Consider the following 19,723-nt stretch of genomic DNA (forward strand, 5'->3'; position numbering starts at 1 on the left):
AGGTCCTGCCTGTCCCTTTCCGGTCAGTTCTCCCGTGTCCAAAATACTGAAGGGTCTAAGTACAGTACTGTGTTTGCGTTTTGAAGGGATCACTCTGGCTGGGGCGGGCGCAGAGGGCAGACTGAAAGAAGCAAGGACAGCTTGTCCGAGACTAGGTCGCCTAGCAACCAGAAAGCTTCGTCCGAGGGTTGACAGCTCCTCCAATAGGGAAGGCCATCCAGGCCCCGCCCCGCCCCATTCAGGCCCCGCCTCGCCCCCTTTCGCAAAGGAACCGGTTGGCACCGTCGACCTGCAACGTGGGGCGGGCACAGTCTCCTTATTGGTCGGTTCTCCGGAAGCAATAGGATTCCGAATCTTGCCCAGAGTTGTGAGACCGTCGGCTAGTGTGGGTGCCCGGTGCGTGGTGGCTGTGCGTGGTGTGGGGGCGGCGGGCTGGTCCGTGCGGCGCGGGCGTGCTCACCTCACGCTGGACTGAGATACTCTCGCGCTGAGCCTCAGTTTCCTCCGTTTGCAGTAGCGGAACATGTCCCGCACGAGGCACCTCAGGCCGTACCGCGCAGCCACACTGCCGATCAGAAGGTTGTCTCAGCTATAGGGAGGGGACAGAGGGAGCCCGGGGATCCTCAGGGCTCCAGTCCCCGGTGCCTGACTGACCCTCCTGTTCCCAGAGCCCCCAGCACAGGCCAGGATGTTCGTCTTGGTGGAGATGGTGGACACTGTGCGGATACCCCCGTGGCAGTTTGAGCGGAAACTCAACGACTCCATTGCCGAGGAGCTGAATAAGAAGTTGGCCAACAAGGTACCCGATGGGCCCAGGGGCTCGCGGAAAAGCCTTTGCACGGTAGGGCCCAGCACTGCCCACCAGCATGGTGCAGGCCTGGCTTGGTCATGCCAAGCCTTGGCCTTGGGCAGGTAGCTTATCTCAGAACTCTGCTTCTTCACCTGTACGTGGTAACCCTTATCCCACGAGGATGCTGGAGAGAATCAAAAGGGAAACGGTTTGAGAAGAGCCCTTGTAACTGCGCAGGGCTAGATTCAACACTTCCAAATTGCTTTGCAGTCTTAGGTGAGCATTTACCGACTCTGAGGTGCAGTTTCCATTTGTAAAGTAGAAACAATCATTGCTGTCCAACTAGATACTGTCTTTGTGAAGACGGACATCCGTTCATTGGAGGTTCATCCATTCATTCCTGCAAATGTATGTGCGCCTTCTGTGTGCCAGGCCTGTGTGCCTGATGCCAGATCCCAGAGGTCTTCCACTGCCTTTTCTGTAGTGACCCTCCTTCCTCGGTTAGTCTGTGTCACATCCCTCTTTCCTTCCCAGCACTTCACTTACCATTCTGTTTTCTTACTGGTTTCCTGGATTACTGGCTTTTTTCTTTCCATCTCCATGAGGGCAGGGACCTTGCCCATATTAAGCAAAGCCAGGCACAGAGTAGTTGTCCCATAATGGTCTGTCGACTGAATGAGGGACACAGAAGGTTTCTCCCTGGAGTGTGGTGGGAAAAGCAGATATGCATGAGAGGCTCCCATAGTTGAATGTGATGACAAGTTGAGGTAAAGGCTTTGAAGGACAGGTGTTCACAAGCCCATGGAAGAAAGGAACTATACCTACAATGAAGGAAACAAGCTGCTTTGTGAGGGCCAGGAGGAGCTAGCTAGGGTATTAGTTTTTTTGTGGTGGGAGGGGCTGGGCTGTGCAGGCAGAGGACACAGCATTTGCAAAGGCCCTGTGGCCTTCGGAGAGAATTTGCACCTTCACACCCTGGAGGTGGCTGGTATGGCCTCGCAGGCCAAAAAGGTGGTAGGGACCAGGCCACCCAGGGCCGCAAGACTTCACGAGGTGTTGGTTTGCATTCTTAGAACAGCAGGAGGCATTAAGTGGGGCAGAGCCAGTCAGGGGAAGATGAGCTGGCTTTAGACAGGAGGCAAGTCCCTTCTATAGAGGCTGAGGTTGCAGAAGCGGGTGTGCAGATCTGGGGAGTCGGTGGCGGTGGAGAGCTCTCATGGAGTCCTTGGTAAAGGGGTTCTGGTTACTTTGTGCTGTAGAAAGCCAGGGGGTCTGCGGGGGAGGATGAAGTGTGACCCTCATGGAGGAAGAACGTGTGCCAAGAAAGGAATGCAGCCCCTTTGTGGCATAGGTCCTTCAGGGACCTGTCGAACAACTCTTTCCGTATTGGAATCTGAGTCGTTTGAGAGGAGGACGCACAGAGAGGTCCACGGTCCGGCAAAGGGCACAGAGCTTGTGCTGGACTTTGCCTTACCACCATGAGGTCTGGCCAGGACGTTGAGCTTCTTGCTAATCCTTGAACAGTCCTACAAGGTCTCTAATTGGGAGGTGATGACACTAGTGGCAGATTAGCAGACACCAAGCAAGCAACCAACTGTTTGGAGCCCCATGGGGTGGGGGTGGGGCATAGGATGTTCTCTGCCCAGTGTTGGGACTTTGGCCATGTGTCATCCTGCCAGCCTCAGTCCCTGTGGCCACGTCTGTGTGTCTGAGATTGTGAGCAGAAGGGAGATTACTTACGGTTCTGATGTTCAGTGAGCTGTGAGCTCTAGCATGGGCCTGGGGACCTTGGACAGTGTAGGTTTAACTAGGGGTTCCCCTACCACTGATCCTTACTAGTAATAATAATGATCTTTCCCTGACTGTCATTATAATTTCTAGCATGTGAGCCAGGTAGTGGGATCACAGCTTCCCATCCATCCATTCTCTCTATTTAACCACCTTGTGGCCTGGTATGTCTGTCTTTGTGGATGGGGAAGCTGAGGCTCAGAGAGGTGACCTTGGAGGTCACACAGTGAGTGGCAGAGCTGGGCATTGTTACCTGCATTTGCCTTGTCTTCAAATGCCCTGTTCTTTCCAGAGCTCTGCCTCTTCTACGGTTCTTCATCTGTGGTTCCTTCAGGCAGTGCCCCCAACTCATTTCCCACCGTGAAGTGGGGTGGTCACCCCTGCCCTGAGGTGGTAGGTCTAAAGAGAGACTGCCCGGGAGCTGGGCCTTGGGCTCACCGTGTGTGTACGTGCTGATTCTCACAGGTCGTGTACAACGTGGGACTCTGCATCTGTCTGTTCGACATCACCAAGCTGGAGGACTCCTACGTGTTTCCCGGGGATGGCGCGTCACACACCAAAGGTGGGTGCCCTCTCTTCCTGGGGCGTTGGACTTTTGAGGCTCAGTTGTCAGTGATGAGAGTCCTGTTGTGGGCGTTGGGAGACCTGAGGCCCAGTCCCAACTCTGCCAGGGACTGACTCGGTGGTGAAGGGCAGCATCTTCTCTCTGGGCCTTAGTTTCCTCACTTATACGAGATGGCAGGTGGCCCTGGCCTGGTAGCTCAGTTGGTTAGTGCGTGATCCCAAGACGCCAAGGTTGCAGGTTCAGTCCCCAGGCAGGGCACATACAAGAATCAACCAGTGAATGCATAAGTAAGTGGAACAACAAGTCAGTTTCTCTCTATCTCTCTTTCCCTCCTTCCCCTCTCTCTCTAAAACCAATAAATAAAAATTTTAAAGAAAGAAATGGGAGGTGGACACTCCTCTCCAGCCCTGAGATTGCAGCTCTGTGTCCATGCCCCCTGGGTCTCACCTGCTCCTGAACCCTGCTGTGTGCCTGGCCCTCAGGCTGTTTGGTCCGGGGCAGTGGCAGGGCAGAGGGAGGGAGCAGGCGAGACAGCTTAAGACACTTGGAGAGGTGGAAGGTGTGGAGAGCAGAGGGGAGCGCAGCTGCCCCCCCCCAGGAAGGCTGGGGATGGGGGGTTTCGAGGGGCACTAAGACATAACGGCGAACAGTGTGGCCTCTGGGTTCAAATCCCAACTCTGCCTCTTCTTCACTGTGTGTCTCCAAGCCTCATTTCCTCACCCATAAAATGCATTTAACAGTAGTTTTGCTATTACAGGACTGTTGTGAGGATTACTGTCTTAACGCACGGAAAGCTCTCAGGACAGGACTCGGGTGCATAGTGAACTTCCCCCCCAAAATCTGTGGGTAAAGATTTTATTTATTCTTAGAGAGAAGGGAAGGGAGGGAGAAAGACGGAGAGAAACACTGATATCTCTGTTCTGTGTGGTCTCCCCTTTCAGTGGGCTGGACTTGGCTGAGAGCCCCTGCTTATTATCCCATTGGCCAAAGCAGATCACATGGCTGAAGGCAGCTTGAGGGGGGAGGATGGAGAAGTAGGCTACACCTCTCCATGTTGTCTCATTGCAAAGGCGCATGCACTGAGGATGCGAGGGAGATGCAGAGGAAGGATCCCCTTGCGAAGAGCTCTCCCAGCCAAATCAGAAGCAGAGGGCAAGGGGGCCATTTAGGTGGTTCAGGGCTGGCTGGAGTCTGGGCGGGAGACCTGCTGTGTCTGCCCCAGGCCTGCAGGATCACAGTGTCTCGGGGTGGAGTCCGCAGACTGTTCTAACCAAGGACCTGGTGGTTCTCACACGGGGCCACCTTTGAGGAGCTCTGCCCTCGCTGGCACTGCTCAGCCTCCCAGCTCAGGCACAGAGATGTGAAGCGTTTCAGAGCGAGAGGCTGCCTGGCATCCATGTCTAGGGACGCGGGAGCTTCATTAGCTCTCGTGCGTGCCACCGTGTTCTGCTGTTTGAAGGGACTTGGAGCAGTTTCATTAGCAGAAAAACAAGACGGAGCCCCTGTCTGCGGAGAAGGGTACTGTCCAGATGAGCCAGTCTCTGCCTTTGGGTGGGGCCTTGGTTGTCCAGGGGACAAGTAATAAGAGGTACCAGAAAAACTGGGAGAAAAAAGTTAAATTTGAAAAAACCCTCTCTGTTCATTTGGTCGTTTCTGCCACTGCCACCGGGTGTGAGATTTCACTTGGTTTTCTCATTGCCCCTCCAGTCACCAGGTCCCACGTTTTTTTGGGAGTGAGGTGTGAGGAGCAAAGCGCTGGGCTGGGCCCCTCATGGGCCTAGATTCAAATTCTGGCTCTGGCCCCCTGGGTGGAGACCTTGGACAAGTAACTCCACCTCTCAGTCTCAGTTTCCTCATCTGTGAAATGGGGCTAACCCTGGCAGCTGTAAAGCTCCTTGTGGCCCCTTGAGTACTGTGCAGGGTGGGTTGTTGATTTGTGGTGGGGATCAATCTCCCTGCTTCTGTGCTGACCCTCCAGCGGGCCCCCTTGCCCCACAGCCCAGGGCTGTGGCTGAGAATGTGCCGGGAGCGCCCAGCACCGCGGCTCTGCCTTTGCCTGGAAGGTTCATTTGCCAGTTGTTTCCGTTCCTTCCGCTTCTGCCCAGGCCAGGTCGCTTTACTTCTCTAAGACTTGGGTTCCATATCTAGAAAAATAATATAATAATAATAGTAGTAATGCTACCCATCGCCTAAGATGAGTGTGAAGAGTAAATGGGAAAAACTGTGTGGCCTTTGGCACAGAGGAAGTACTCACAAGATGCCGGCCATTGTGATTTGTGGCAGTGGCCGATTGGCCAGCCTTCTGTCTTGTCACTTAGGGTGTTTTTGCCTGGCACCAGCCCCGTGACCCTGGGAGCACGTGGCCGCCCCTGGGAAGCCCCTTTGACCTGCTCCGACACCCGCCCAGGCCGGGTTGGGGCCTGATCGGGGCTCCCCAGTAAGCCTGTTGTCTTTGTGCCTGCCGTTTGCTTTGTCCTTTTTAATTTGAAGTTGTGATAAAATATATATAACATGAAACGTATCACTCTGAGCACTTTGAAGTGTGCGGTTCAGTGCCGTTGAGTGCACTTGCGTGGCTGTGCCACCGTCGGCATCCCACTCCAGAGCTTTCAGGTCATGAGGAACGGAAACCGCCCACCACACACCGCCTCCACCCCGCCCCCGGCCCCAGCAGCCTCCGCCCGACTTTCTGTCCACGCCTTTGGCTCCTGGGAACCTCACAGAAGTGGAGTCCTGTGGCATTTGTCCTTTGTAGAAATTCGGTCATCCTGACGCAGCTCTCCTGTTCTGAACAATCGTACCCAAGCCCACAACGGAGAACAGGTCTTCCTGCTCTTAGCGGCACTTCAGACCCACCCTTCCCGACTTTCCACACTTCCTGCCTGCACGCTGCGCATCCCAGAGCCCCGCACGGCCCTGCACTGCTCTGTCCTTGCCGGCCCTCCAGCTGGTCTGTGGCTTCCTTTTTGTGTTTAAACTGAGATAAAGTTCACCCTTTTATCTATTTTTATTTTTAAAGATTTTATTTATTTATCTTTAGAGGGGAAGGGAAGGAGAGAGGGAGAGAAACATCAATGTATGGTTGCCTTTTTGTGCGTCCCCTGCTGGGAAGTGGCCTACAGCAGGGAACCGGCGTGCAACCCAGGCATGTGCCCTGACTGGGAATCGAACCGTGATTGTCTGGTTCACAGGCCCGCGCTCAATCCACTGAGCTACACCAGCCAGGGCAGTTCACCCTTTTAAAGTGAACTTTTTAAAGTTCACCCTTCCAGTGACTTTCAGTGTATTCACAGAGCTGTGCAACCATCTCCGCTAATTCCAGAACATTCTCATCACCCCAGAAGAAACCCTGCGTTCATTTAGTTCGCTCAGCCCCTGGAGTCACTAACCTACTTCTGTCCCAGATTTGCCCATCTTGGGCATTCACAGAGGCAGAGTCACACGCTCAGTGGCCTTTGTAAGTGGTTTCCGTCACGTAGTGTGGTGTCCTCCACGTGGGAGCGCACACCAGCACTTCTGTCTCTGGAGGCAGAACACTGTCCCATCGCCCGGATAGGCTGTTGTGTTCGTGGCCGCCCGTCGAGCCCTGGGTGGCTCGCTGTGTGCTTCTGGGTGTGCTGTGGCTGCTCCGGACAGGGGCGCCCGTTGTCCTGCCCCCTCCCCGGAAGTCCAGTGCTGAAGTCCGCCTGGCACAGACTTGGTAGAGGCTCTGTGGGGGTTGTTACACTGAACTGATGCTGTATCGTGTGGGGGATAGGGACCTTCCGTCCTGCGGGTGGGTGACCCTTGGCCGCTCTCGGCCGCTTACTCTCCTTGAGGTCAGGCGAGGACCTGCCATCTTCACGATGGCTGAGCTGATTCTCCTCCTCCCTCGGCTCCCTGCCTGGAGTCACGAGGCGGCAGCCTGGCAGGGTGCTGGGGGCCACGTGGGCCTGCTGTCCCTTGGCAGACCAGGCAGCTGAGGGTGCTGGTAGCAGAAGCCTATGTGGGGAGTGAGTCTGTCTGAGGAGGGCAGATTCAGCCCCATGGCCCTGTCTGGGGGTCATGTGTGTGGTTGCCTCTCATGTGCCCCCTACTGGGGGCCTGACCTGGCCCAAAACCCAGACATGTGCCCTGACTGGGAATCGAACCAGCAATCTTTTGGTTCATAGGCCAGCACTCAATCCACTGAGCCACACCAGCCAAGGCTGCAGAAGCATTTTTGCTAGGTGATCAGCTCTGTCCCCCTTAATGTCAGGGCATTTTTAGCATTGCATTCCAGGTCAGAGCTGTGCCTGGGGCAAACTGTACCAGTCGGTGGGAGCCTTTGCCAGGCCCTGCCACCCTTTTTAGGATTTAAAGGAGAGAGCCTGGAGGAAGATTGGACATGACTTTGGGGTCGTCGATGGCCCAGAATATGGACTCAGGTGTGACTTTTCTGATGGATTTGGGAGCCAGCCCCCAGTTCTGGGGTGTTGCTGCTGGCCTCCCGTGAGGGCCAAGCTGCGGCCTTGCACGGAACCGCGTGAAGTTCCCTCTGGCTCCACTGTTGTGTCTGGGCCCACAGAGGGGCTCCATGGGGACTGCTGGGCGGGCTCCTGGAGCAGCCGAGGGCCCTCTGGGTCAGTGTGCTGGCCAGTGAGCGCCACCCTGGTGGAAGCACCCGTTCCTCACATGCTTGCTCATCACTGACGTGCTTTCTTCGTTTCCAGTCCATTTTCGCTATGTGGTGTTCCACCCGTTCCTGGACGAGATTCTGATTGGGAAGATCAAAGGCTGCAGCCCCGAGGGAGTGCACGGTAATGGTGGCCCTGACTCCTGAGATGGGACCTGGGAGCACAGTGGGATCAGTGGCTAGGGCCATGGCCAGGCCAGCCAGCCAGCCTGCCTTTAGCCTCTGTGCTGGGCCACATGGTCAGGGGAGCAGTCAGATACAGAAGCAGAATGTCGCCACAGTGTCAGAAAAGCTTGTCGGCGAGAACACCCAGCCCCCTCTTGTGTTCCTGTAACAGTGAGGACCTTGGTGGGCTGTGAGGCTTCACCGTGAGGCCAGACATCAGGGTGGGCCCTGGTCAAGGTGACTCAGGGGCCTTGGCACCCCCTGGTCCATGCTGTGTGCGGTGTCCACCTGCAGTTTTGGGTGGCTGCTCAAGGTGTGTGAGTGGCAGAGGCAGAGGCCCGTGTAGGACTGCAAGGGTGGGGCGGGGCCCAGGTTTCCCTGGTGACATCTGCCCCCTAGGCAGCACATGGTAAGGAACTTGCCTCTTCAGTACCCAGACCCCTCCATGTTGAACCGTCCACTGTCTTCAGTCTCTCTAGGGTTCTTCGACGACATTCTCATCCCCCCGGAATCGCTGCAGCAGCCCGCCAAGTTGTATCCTCCCAAGGTTAGAGTGGGTCGCAGCGGGGCTCGGGCCAATCTGAAGGCTGGTCCTCACCCCCGGGCGTGGCCCTGGGTCCTGTGACCTGATGCTGCTGGCCTCTGTGCCCACACCGCCTGGGCTGCCCTGCTGCCTGTGGTGCCCACACGCCCGTCGTCTCTCTGGGCTGTACACGCAGGCAGGGTGCTGTTCACTTCCTGCCCCCTTTGCTTTGGTCGTCCACGCAGGAATCGTCTCAAAGGTGACTTCCCTCGAGAGCTTTGCCCCAAATGGCTCCCATCCCCTCCTCTCCTCCCTAGGCTGCAAATGGAAGTAGCACCAAGCATTTGAGGGCTTGGCTGTGAGGGTCCTGGTGGGGTTGGTGCCCTCTATTCATCTTCCCCATTGTCCCTGTCCCAGCCCTTCGCTTGCTGCACTGAAGTTGTCTGTTTCTGTGCATCCTCACTGAGACTGCTCACTGGGAGGTACCCCAACCTGTCATGACTGTACCCAAGGTGCCCACTGAAGGACCAGGCACAGGAGAGGCAGGACCCAGGCTGCCACTAGAGGGCAGCACTGGCTCCTCAGTGTGGGCTCCGTAGGGCAACCCTGGGCTGCCAGTGTGGCACACAGCCCCGGCTGGGCCTGTGCAGGGCCAGGGTCAAGGTCTGTGTGAGTCTAGAATTTGTCAGAAAACCTGACCTAGCCCTGCCGGTCCTCTTGCCAGCTGTGGGCCCTCAGGCACGTGACCTTCCATCCCACCGCCAACCCACTGAACTCTAGGGAAGTCCTTGTGCTGCCCAGTCAGTGTCACGAGGTGCAGATGGAAAGGGATGTGGAATCGCACCGTGCACAGAAGCAGGCTAGCTTTAGCTAACATGGGAGGGCCAATGGGGAGCGCTTTGTTTTTTTCTTCCTCACCACACCCTTGCAAGGGGGACCTTGCCACATAGCCCGTTTGTAGACATGGAGACCCTGAGCCACTGAGAGGTTGGGCCTGACCTCAGGTCACAGCTGGCAGGTTGTGGAGCTGATTCTGCACTTGTCAGTTGGCCTCAGAGAGGACCCACGGGCGGAGTCAGACCGGGCAGGGAGGGGACCCCAGGCAGCAACAGGCCTCAGTCACTCCCATCTTGAAAGGCGAACTTGAGCTCTGCTCTTGAGCCTCCCTGCTTTTATGACCTGCAGGTACTCGGTGGGGGGCCCCCGTGTTCCCAGTCTGGATCCTGGCCCCAGCAGCTCTCACTCCTTTCTGGGGGGCCTGGATCTAGCCCCGCCTCACCCTTGGCACGTGGGCCTGCTTTCCCTGTGACTTCCCAGCCAAAGGGAGGGTCGGGTGCTGGGGGAGGAAGCCCCAACCCTCAGGAGCTCCCCCACGGCTTGATAGTTGCCTTGACCTGGGCTCCACCCAGCGACGAGGCAGAGCAGATGTGGGTGTGGGAGTATGAGACCGAGGAAGGTGCGCACGACCTGTACATGGACATCGGGGAGGAGGTCCGCTTCCGGGTGGTGGATGAGAGCTTTGTGGACACGTCCCCCACCGGGCCCAGTTCTGCCGAGGCCACCACCTCTACCAGTGAGGAGCTGCCAAAGAAGGAGGCCCCATACACGCTTGTGGTGAGACATCCTGATGCGCCGCCAAAACCCCAGGGACCAAGTGGTGGCAGAACCCCGCTGTGGAGTGGTAGGGGAGCCGCCTCCCTGTGTGGTGACTTGGGTCCCAGTCCTAGAACCCCCTCTCCCAGCAGGTCAGGGTGAGGTGATAAAGCGGTCAGGAGTCAAAGCCCCAAGAGGAGGGATGAGGCTGCAGAGACGGTGACCCTCAGGGCTGCTCCCCAGCCAGATTTGACGTGGGTTCCGTTTGCCTTTTATTTTCACGAACTCAGACAGTGACACATGGCAAAAGTGGGATTTCGGGGCCCTCCTCATAGGGCTTCTGGTGTAACGTGGACCCTGGGTTATTCCTTTTGGTGGCAGCTATCTTTGCCAAGAATCCAGGTGGCCCAGGGCATCCCCTCTCATGTATTTGGCGGCTGGGCCTTTCTGGCAGGGAGACCACAGGGGGTTTGGGAGGGCATACTCATGACTGGCCTGAGGGTGCCCAGGTTTGGACAGGCCTGAGGACAAAAAAGGGGACACCTGACCTTGAGACCTTGAGGCCAGGGGCTGTGTCCTTAGTAAACCAGTACTTTCCTTAGAGGCCTCAGGAGAAGCTGGGGCAGGAGAGGGGAGGCCAGATGTGCGCTCACACGCACCAGCCGTGAGTGCTGGGCCTGCCCTGTGCCCAGACAAAGGGCCCCTTCTGCCTCCAGCTGCAGTTGGCTCAAGCCCTGAAGGTAGACGAGATGCTCCTATTCTCTCTCCCCTCCTGGCAGGGATCCATCAGTGAGCCGGGCCTCGGCCTCCTCTCCTGGTGGACCAGCAGCTAGCCCTGGGGTTCAGCTGTGAACCAGCCCATGTCCGCAGACCCCAGCCCTGGGAAGGGCCTGAACACCGTGGCCGCCTCACAGATGCCAAGGAACTGAGTCTGCGCAATGTGGAGACGCAAGGCAGGGCAGCCAGCTTGTCCCCTCCTCTGCCACCCAGGGCTCATTCCTCTTTCTGGAAGTCCTGCTCTCAGTGACAGCAAAGACATTTAATAAACAGTGGAGACGTCCATTGAAGAGCCACCAGTTTCCCTGGCTGTCGTCATGATTAAGGTCATCGAGCTGCCACAGCTGGGACAGCATGCCCTTCATCTCTTGAACTTGCTTGTGGAGATGGCCCCCACACATAGCAGAAGGTGGGGGCTGGGAGAGCCAGGCTGCCTCAGGCCAGGCTTTGGGCTGGTTGAGCTTGGTGGCTCCTTAAGGTGATACAGGGAACAAAAGGCTGGCCTTGGGTGGCTGCCTGGGGCCATGGAAGAGCCTGAGGGTAAGGACAAGTGACCAGCTATGTCACCACCTCAGAGCAGGATGCCTGGGGACAGCTGTCTCTCAGACCAGCCACATTAGGAACACCCTGTGGGTCTGCCACGGACCCCCAGAGCCTGATAGGAGTGCAAGAACCCCATCATTTATTCACCAGAATGGCTCTGCCAAGCTCCTCCTGCCCTTCCGCTTAGTTCTGTAAGGACCAGGACACCGGTTTTGTAGTTAAGTCTTGTTTTGGCAAAGGGGCCCCTCTGTCCTGCCCTCCTGGCCTCTCTGGCCCACACGTGGCACAGGAACATGGAGGCATGGGCAGTGCCAGGGAGCCGTGTGCACGGTGGACTGGCTGTGACCTAGGACAGGGTGGCCTGTGTGGAAGATGGGGGCTGTGCCCACTTGAGTGTGGAGGACCGGATGCCCAGGGGAAAGGGAGGTGGCGGTACCGGAGTTCTGGCCGAACAGCATCAGGGTCTGGTCTTAGCCGCACAGGAAGGGAAGACTTCCCCTGGGGCCTTCCCCAGGCCCACCCCGGGATGGAGGGGGGGAGCCTGCCAGCTCCCGTCTCCACTGCAGCGTTGGGTCCAGCTGCGTTGTGGTTATTGAGGGCCTCTGCCAACCCCAGTGAAAAGACCCCCGCAAACCCTGGAGTTGATAATGCCACCACCACTCACACACGGGAGCCATCGCTGAGTGTGAGTTCTTATTTTCCTTGCAAGACCAAAAGGTTCCTTAAAATCCTTCAGCCACCAGTGAAATGATCAGACAGGAGAAAAATTTTAGATGGGAGTCTTGTCATCAAAAATAAATACAGTTGGTTCACGATCTGAACCGAGAACAGGAAGGCAGATTAAGAACCCTGCAACCTCGGGTCACTCCGCGGGCTGAGGCGGGAGGGTGGGAGGCCTGGCCGCACCACCTCAGTGCAGGAAGCCATGGCCAGGTCTATCAGGTGTGGCTTGACTGTACTCGCGCCACCAGAGCCGAGTCCGAGGAGCAGGACGGGCCCTTACTGCTGCTGCAGCTCCTTCATTCTGTTGAGTGCACTGCCGGCGCGGAACCACTCGATCTGGGTCTCGTTGAAGGTGTGGTTCAGAAGGATGGTCTCCTGGGTGCCGTTGGGGTGCTTGATGATGCATGTCAGGGGCTGCGAGAGAGGAAGTGGGTGTGGGTGGGGTAGCCCTTAGGAACATGGCCCTGGGGTCTGCTGGAGGGTCAGGAAGGCAGGGCACTACTCTGGGGCCTCTGGGGCCTCAGGGCCCAGCAGGGAAACCAAGTTCTAGGCCAGGTCTGGGCCCAGGTGGCAATGGTAAGAACTGAATAGCGTAACTCCTGAGGTGTTGGCCTCTCAGGGCCAAGCCTGAGCTAAGGAGTGCACAGTAGGAGGGCCTGAGATAGCCCCACCCTCACCTCTGGGAAGGCACTTCCCTCCCCCTCTGGGAGCTGCCTGGAGAATTGTAAGGGCCCTTCTAGCTGAAACAAAGGCTCATGGGAAGAGGTGCAGGTGGGGCCAAGTATAGAAAGGGAAGCAAGGTGGTTGCCCCCTCTACTCCCCCCTCAAGAGGGCCCTTGGGGAGATGGCATGGCCAGCCTGCTCTCCTTCCCTGGCCCCCTGACCTTGCCAGGGGCAAAGTCCTTCAGGCCTTGGATGGTCAGCTTGTCCACAGGGTGAATCTTGTTGTAGTCAGCTGGGTCGGCGAAGGTGAGGGGCAGCAGGCCCTGCTTCTTCAGGTTGGTTTCTGGAAGGCAGAGGCACACTCAGTCCATGGTGGGCGGGCCCCATCGCCCCTCTGCAGAACCTCACCAGCTGGAGAGCTTCCTTTCCTAGGCTCAGTTAGGGCTCTGGACACACCCTTGTCCTGCCACCAGGGACAGGTGTGGGGCTAGGGCCCTACGCCAGCATGCGGGGTGCTCCCATCTCTGTGAAGCCTTCCTGACAGATATTCACCAGCGGAAAAACCCCTTTGATCATGAGCCCTAGATTTCCACTGTTTAGGTCCACAAGTTTAGAAGGAAGATTGGTGCTTGCCAGAGGCGGGAAGCCATGGGCGGCACAAGTCTGAAGGGGCGGAGGCTGGTGGGTGTGGAAGACAGGAGCTGCGGGAAAGGCCTGGAAGCCAGGCACATGGCCCCAGCCCAGCTCAGCCACTGGCAGCTGGATGATCTTGACCTTGGGCTGCCAAGGAGGGGAGTGGGTGGGGCTGGGCTGGAGTCCAGCTCACCGTGGATCCTGGCGAAGCTCTTGGTGATGATGGCCCGACCCCCGAGGTGGCGGGGCTCCAGTGCTGCGTGCTCCCGGCTTGAGCCCTCACCGTAGTTCTCGTCTCCAATCACCACCCACTGGATGCCGTGTTTCTGTCAGGCGTGGGAGTGGTGGGGTATGAGGGAGGAGGGCCTGTACCCCTGGGCTTCCTGAGGTTCACAGGACAAGGGGCTACAGAGTCCCTCTGTCACCTGCTCCCCAAGGACAGGTAAAGGCAGAGGTGAATCAGGTCCGAACTAGGCCCTGAGCACACAGGTGAGGACACACGGGCCCTGTCTGTTGTAAGGGAACACGCACGGCCCCCGCCACTGGCACAGCAGAAGCCGGCTGGGTGGAGGGCCCCGGGGCAGGCCCAGAACCCAGAGCAGTGGGTGTGCAGTGAAGGGGACACACACAGGACTGCTCCATGGCACTGGCCATCGTTCAAGTGCAGAGCTTTGGGTGTGGGCTCCTGGATGGACAGCACCCCTTCCCCGGACCACCCTCTATCCCACCCAGTTACCAGGAGGTGCCAGAGGACCCCACCCCTGTCCTGGTTGAGTCTGACCCACCTTGTAGTAGCGGGCAGTGTCAGGGACAGGACCAAACTCCTGGGTGATGGCATTGCGCACGGAGTTGGCCTTGCCATTTTCGATGTTGATGGCGCCAATGAGCAGGTTGTTGGAGATGTTGTCCAGATGGCCACGGAACTTGAGCCAGGGGCCAGCAGCTGAGATGTGGTCAGTGGTACACTTCCCTTTGACCTTGGGTGGGTGGGCAGAGAAGACAGGTTGGGGTGTGGCCCTTGACTGGTGGCTAAGGGGAGAAGCCCTCCAGAGGCAGGCAGCAGGCCAGTCCCCTTCTGGGGACCCAGGAGGGGCAACAAGATAAGCAGGTGCAAGATACAAAGTCTACAATCCTGGCATTGTCACCTCTAGCCAAAATGGCCCAGACAAGGCCATCACACCCTTCTCAAAGGCCATGGGAGTGAGAGTGTCAGAAAAGGACACTCAAAGGGGGCAGTGGCGAGACAGGCCAGACAGATGCGTCTGCTCATTCAGCCTTCAGGCCTCGGCCCCCGGTAAGAGATGCCCCAGTCAGAAGCCAGTTACAGACTTCATGCTGGACTCAGACAGCGGAGCAAGGGGGTGTGTCTGGGTCCTGGCAAGCCATCCATCAGTTTCATTTACCCTGTAGGCTTAATACTGGTGGTGCCACTGTTTGGAGACCCCTTAGTCGACAGCAGACATTCACGGCCTGCCTGTTTGGCCTCATCACAAAGGCTGTGCAGCTCAGCGCCCAAACACAGGCCACACCGCTGATGGCCGACTGCGGGAGCGGCAATCAGTGACTTCTGGGGCCTGTTTGGTCAAACCCGAGGGGTGGAGACCTGCTATGCTGGATCGCACATGCCTTTCTTGCCCTTCTTGTGGTGCATTCACTGTCCACACCCACTGGGGGTGGCACTAACCAGTCACAGCCAGGTGGCTGAGAGCCCCAGACAGCAGCTGGCATGGGGCTGCCACGAAGGGGACTCTGGGCTACAGACGCCCTGGCCCCTCTCCAGCCAAACCTCCCTCCCTGCCCCCACCCTAACCATGCCCTGCTGCTTCCCAGGCCCAGAGGAGGGCACGTGGTCTCAGCCAGCCTCCCTGGTGATCCAGGAAGGGGGCCCTGGCGGGCAGGGGCTGTGCCCCCTCGTCCCCACGTTACTGACCTTGATGAGGATCTGCAGGTCCTCTAGGTCTTTGCCATCCCACTTGTCAAAAGGCTCAAGAAGCTGCAGGCGTTGGCTGGTGGGGCTCACATCCACTCGCTGCCCACTGCTGTCCTTGGGCGGGTGCTGGTAGGTGTCCTGCCCGGGGTCAAACTCCTGTAGGGGGACAGAGACATGCTGGGTATGGCAGAGTCCTCAGTCCCTTCTGGCCAGAAGACAAGCCTCCGAAGCAAATACAGCTCTCATCAAAGGTGTCCCCATGCCCACCCAAGACGGGCAGCGGCCTGAGGCTCACAGGCCGAGGCAGGTCTGCAGCGCCAAGAGCAGGGGCGCGGAGCTGCTCACCGTGCGGGGCAGCTCGTCTGCGTCCGGAGCCTCTAGCTTGAACTTCTTGCCATCCTTGCCTGTCAGGAAGTCAGTCTCTGGGTTAAACTTGAGGGTGCCAGCGATGGCCAGGGCTGTGACAATCTGAAATGGAGGTGGCCAGTGTGTTGATCAGCACCAAACACCACTCCTGTCCCCCAAACCCAGCCAAAGCCTAAATCAAAATGGAGAGTGAAGCCCAGAAAATGTCCAAGTTCTCCGCAGAGGCTGGAGCTGGTCTGCAGACTCATTAACCGCGGGCAGTTGGGCCTCGCCCACACCCTGCTGGGGCCTGGACCCCGGCCCCCACAGGGCAGGGCCGGCACGGCTGGGTACCCCTCCTCTCCTGCAGGCGTGCCTCCCGGCACAGAAACACTACTGGGATGAGAATGGCCCTGCGTGGGAGCACACTGGAAACGTGAAGGACCATCATGTCACTCAGTTCTAGCAAACAAGTGTTTCTAAAACACTCACTTAAAAAATCAAGTCCACCACTGGCTGGTGTGGCTCAGTGGATCGAGCACTGGCCTATGAACCAAAGGGTTGCTGGTTCGATTCCCAGTCTAGGGCACATGCCTAGGTTACAGGCCAGGTCCCCAGTTGGGGGTGCACGAGGCACAACCACACATGGATGTCTCTCTCTCCTTCCTTCCCTTCTCCTCTCTAAAATAAATAAATAAATAAAATCTTAAAACTGAACCCCCAATAAGTGGCCAGAGCGCTGGGCTCAGACCTTGTTCATTAAAACCAGGCTCCGAGTGGCTCGGAGACAGCACCAGGGCTTTCTGCACTTGCCCACGTGATCCTGACAGGGGCCTGAGGCCCAGAAAAGAGTGACATGGACGAGCCCACGGGGCTGCGTAGAGGTAACACTGGCGTTTGTCTCACATGCTAATTCCGAAGCTCCCGTCTGTGATCACGACTGTCGTGATCGGGACGTGTCGGGGCCGGGCAGGGGGCACAATGCTTGATGCTGACAAGGCCAGTGGCTCCTGGTTTCTGCTCCCATAACCCCCTTGCCCTGCAACCCTCCCAGAGCAGGCCGTGGGTCGGATGCCCTGGTCCCAAGCCCCATCTGTCCAAACCTCCCTTGATTGGCTGGGGGCGGGGCCCCACCCAAGGCAGTCCCAGGCTAGGGCCTAGCTAGGACGTCTCACCTCTGGGGATGTGACAAAGGCATGGGTCTCTGGGTTCGCGTCGTTTCGACCCGTGAAGTTCCTGTTGTAGGAGGTGACAATTGTGTTCTTCTCCCCCTTCTTGATGTCCTTTCTGCCAGGTCAGAGAACAGGATTAGGAATGTCTGGCCTTGTCGCCTGGCCCATTCTGCCTAAGTCTCTAGAGAAGGGGTAACAAAGACCCCAGGATGGGCCTCCGCTGTGGGACTCCCACAGAGAGAACAGGAAAGAACCCCGTGGATCACTGAGGTTCCCCCGAGACCACAGACAAGGCAGAGGCGGGGCCCAGACCACAGCCTGACTGTGCTGACCTGGGCCACCACTCCCTCCGATGGCTACGAGAGCCCCTGCTGTGTCCAGTAGGGTGAGACCTTGCCTTCCTCCCAGCAGCCGGGGCTCTGGCCAGGTGGCTGCTCAGTCCTTCTGCAGGGCTCTCCCGCTTCTCTTCCAGCCCAACTTTCCAATTCTGCCTGAAGCCTGAGTCTCTTCCGTCCGCCCCCAAAATGTTTCCCTTCAACAGCTGGGGCTCCATACTCAAGGGACTGTCCTACCAAAGACATGCCTCTCACCTGTCCCACTGGCCAATGCAGGGGCCACAGGCATTGGCCAGAACGATGCCGCCTACATCCCTCAGGACCTGTGCCTGCAGGGGAGAAAGGGGGACAGGGAACTGTCAGGCGGGAAGGGTGGTTCCGCCGCTTGGGGGACGAAGAGCTGCACTGGAAGAAGCCCGGGGCACTGCCGGGCCCTGCCCGAGCCCTGGCCGACAGGGTGCTGGCGCACCCCGTCCTGAAGACACAGTACTCAGCAGGCAGGAGCCAGGGGTAGAGGCACGTGGGCACTCACATAACCGTCCCGCTCAATGGTGGCACGGATCTGCTCAGAGCCTGGTGTGATGGTGAACTGGGACTTGCACTTGAGTCCATGAGCCAGAGCCTGCTTGGCCACAGCTGCCGAGCGCCCCATGTCCTCATAGCTGGAGTTGGTGCAGCTGCCAATCAGACCTGGTGCATTGTCGGGGGAGAGGGCCAGGAGTCAGGAGGAGACAGTGACCAGAGGTCTCCACCTGACCTCAAACTATCCAGACCTGGTCAAGTGTTCACCCTCTGTGCTGGGCCAGGGGCCATTCGTAACAGACAAGTCAGAAGCAACGTAACTGTCCAACAGTGAAGAGCAGGCTACTTGTGACCCAGCCATTAAGGGAAGGCAGTGTGGCCACCAAACACCATTGCTGTCACACTCACAGACCCGCTGTGTATGTGTGCACATTAGTGGGCTCACTGACACATGGACAGACCACCGCTGGGTGAGGGCTTACAAGAGACACTGATTTTCTTCTTCTTCTTTTTAATTTATTTTTAGAGAGAAGGGAAGGGAAGGAGAAAGAGAGGGAGAGAATCATCAGTGTGTGGTTGCCTCTTGTATACCACCTACTGGGGACCCAGCCTGCAATCCAGGCACATGCCCCGACTGGGAATCGAACAAGCAACTCTTTGGTTCGCAGACCAGCACTCAATCTATCGAGCCACACCAGACAAAACTGATTTTCTTCTTTTAGACTTTCTAGAATTCTCTGGCTTTTTAAAATTGGCTTATAATTGGGGAGAGGGGTGTCTTTTAAAAAGCCCATCCGTTATTAAGAAAGTCAGTAAAGACTGGATGACCTCATGCTACCCACAGATCCTGAGGCGGATCTCCTGACCGAGTCGGCTGTTTACGTTCTGACTGCTGAACCACCCAACACTGTGTGCACTTCGACTAATATGGGCGACAGGTTGCCGCACCTTGTGCCCTGCACCATGGAGGCTGCTTCCACAGTCAGTCGCCACCCCCCCAGGACTTCAGGGGGAAGCATGATGGTCACCCCCACTTTACAGACGGGAACCAGGAGGTGAAGTTACTTGTTCACGGTCACCCAACTATGAAGTGGCAGAGGCAGGTTCAAACCCGGGCCACCTGGCTCCAGGTCCGTGCTCTGCTCAGCCACACTGCACTGTGACAACAGCAGGTGCCAGTGGCACTGACACACCAGTGTGTCCGTACACGTGACGTGAGACCAGGCACCCCGGGCAGCACGATGACACGTTTGTCAGACAGACACATGCCTCACTGGGTGTGTGGGCACAGACACGGCGTACCTCGCGGAGAGCTCCTGGAGCTGGTTTCTGGTTGGGGCTGAGATTAGGGGTGTTTTACAATGATCGTATTTCTTTTATACCCAGAAAACGAAGTTTCTCTAAAAAGCCATAAAGAAAACTAAACCATTTCAGAAGGTGCCTGGTACACTTGGGAAGCACCGGCGGTAAGCACAGGTGGCCGTCCACAGCCCTGGGCAGACCCGCTGGCCCTGAGGCCCGTGACCCAGACAGCGCAAGGTGCTCACCCACTCTGATGTCCACGGGCCATCCTTTCTTCTCTGCCACAGCACCCACCTCTGCCACAGGGTGCGCCAGGTCAGGGGTGAAAGGCCCATTGATGTGCGGCTTCAGCTGGAGAGAGGAAGTCATGAGAAGCAGGAAGCAGGGAGAGAACAGATCTCGGCGTGCAGACGCCTCTCTTCTTCAGAGCTTGTCTGGCTCCTGCTCAGCAGGCCCCTACAGAGGGCCCAGGAAGCCGACTACTGTTCTCAGGTTCAAAATTCCTCCCAGGCACACCCCTGGGATCCTTCCGGCCCTGCCAGGTTCGTTGGGGTTACTGGTCTCAATGGTGCCTTGCTTAAGGTCACATAACTAGGAGTTCGCAGAGACATGGAATGAATGGAGGCTGGCAGCCTCCTAAGTCCATTATCTCCCATACTACGGTGCTTTGGGAATTTTACGACAAATGGACTTAAGGCCA

The 19,723-nt window shown here is 57.5% G+C and overlaps 2 protein-coding genes across 4 annotated transcripts in view; one reads left to right on the forward strand and one right to left on the reverse strand.

Annotated features, from left to right (window-relative positions):
• Positions 1 to 328: 328 nt before the first annotated feature.
• POLR3H (RNA polymerase III subunit H) lies at positions 329 to 11,151 on the forward strand. Of its 3 annotated transcripts, none has more exons than XM_037160542.2 (8): positions 329 to 396; positions 515 to 579; positions 669 to 799; positions 3,044 to 3,140; positions 7,835 to 7,921; positions 8,433 to 8,496; positions 9,895 to 10,099; positions 10,858 to 11,151. In XM_037160542.2, exons 3-8 carry the CDS (start codon positions 689 to 691, stop codon positions 10,909 to 10,911), a joined length of 618 nt encoding a protein of 205 aa, XP_037016437.1. In that variant the 5' UTR covers positions 329 to 396; positions 515 to 579; positions 669 to 688; the 3' UTR covers positions 10,912 to 11,151. The 3 variants fall into 3 exon arrangements, with proteins under 3 accessions (XP_037016437.1, XP_037016439.1, XP_037016438.1); XM_037160543.2 differs by having other exon boundaries at positions 367 to 385; XM_037160544.2 differs by lacking the exon at positions 515 to 579 and having other exon boundaries at positions 340 to 396.
• A 1,010-nt stretch (positions 11,152 to 12,161) lies between these two features.
• Positions 12,162 to 19,723, reverse strand: part of ACO2 (aconitase 2) — a 42,415-nt gene continuing 34,853 nt past the window's right edge. The window contains exons 9-18 of the mRNA XM_037160541.2: positions 19,269 to 19,374; positions 17,732 to 17,889; positions 17,455 to 17,528; positions 16,868 to 16,979; positions 15,693 to 15,815; positions 15,348 to 15,503; positions 14,203 to 14,394; positions 13,611 to 13,743; positions 13,006 to 13,127; positions 12,162 to 12,535 (exon numbers count right to left, since the gene is read on the reverse strand). Coding sequence (XP_037016436.1) covers positions 12,398 to 12,535; positions 13,006 to 13,127; positions 13,611 to 13,743; positions 14,203 to 14,394; positions 15,348 to 15,503; positions 15,693 to 15,815; positions 16,868 to 16,979; positions 17,455 to 17,528; positions 17,732 to 17,889; positions 19,269 to 19,374 — 1,314 coding nt within the window. The 3' untranslated portion in view covers positions 12,162 to 12,397. The remainder of the gene's footprint in view (positions 12,536 to 13,005; positions 13,128 to 13,610; positions 13,744 to 14,202; positions 14,395 to 15,347; positions 15,504 to 15,692; positions 15,816 to 16,867; positions 16,980 to 17,454; positions 17,529 to 17,731; positions 17,890 to 19,268; positions 19,375 to 19,723) is intronic.

The sequence above is a fragment of the Artibeus jamaicensis genome, unplaced genomic scaffold (assembly GCF_021234435.1).
Source record: "Artibeus jamaicensis isolate MK-2021 breed Jamaican fruit bat unplaced genomic scaffold, CSHL_Jam_final contig_233, whole genome shotgun sequence".
Lineage (NCBI taxonomy): Eukaryota > Metazoa > Chordata > Mammalia > Chiroptera > Phyllostomidae > Artibeus > Artibeus jamaicensis.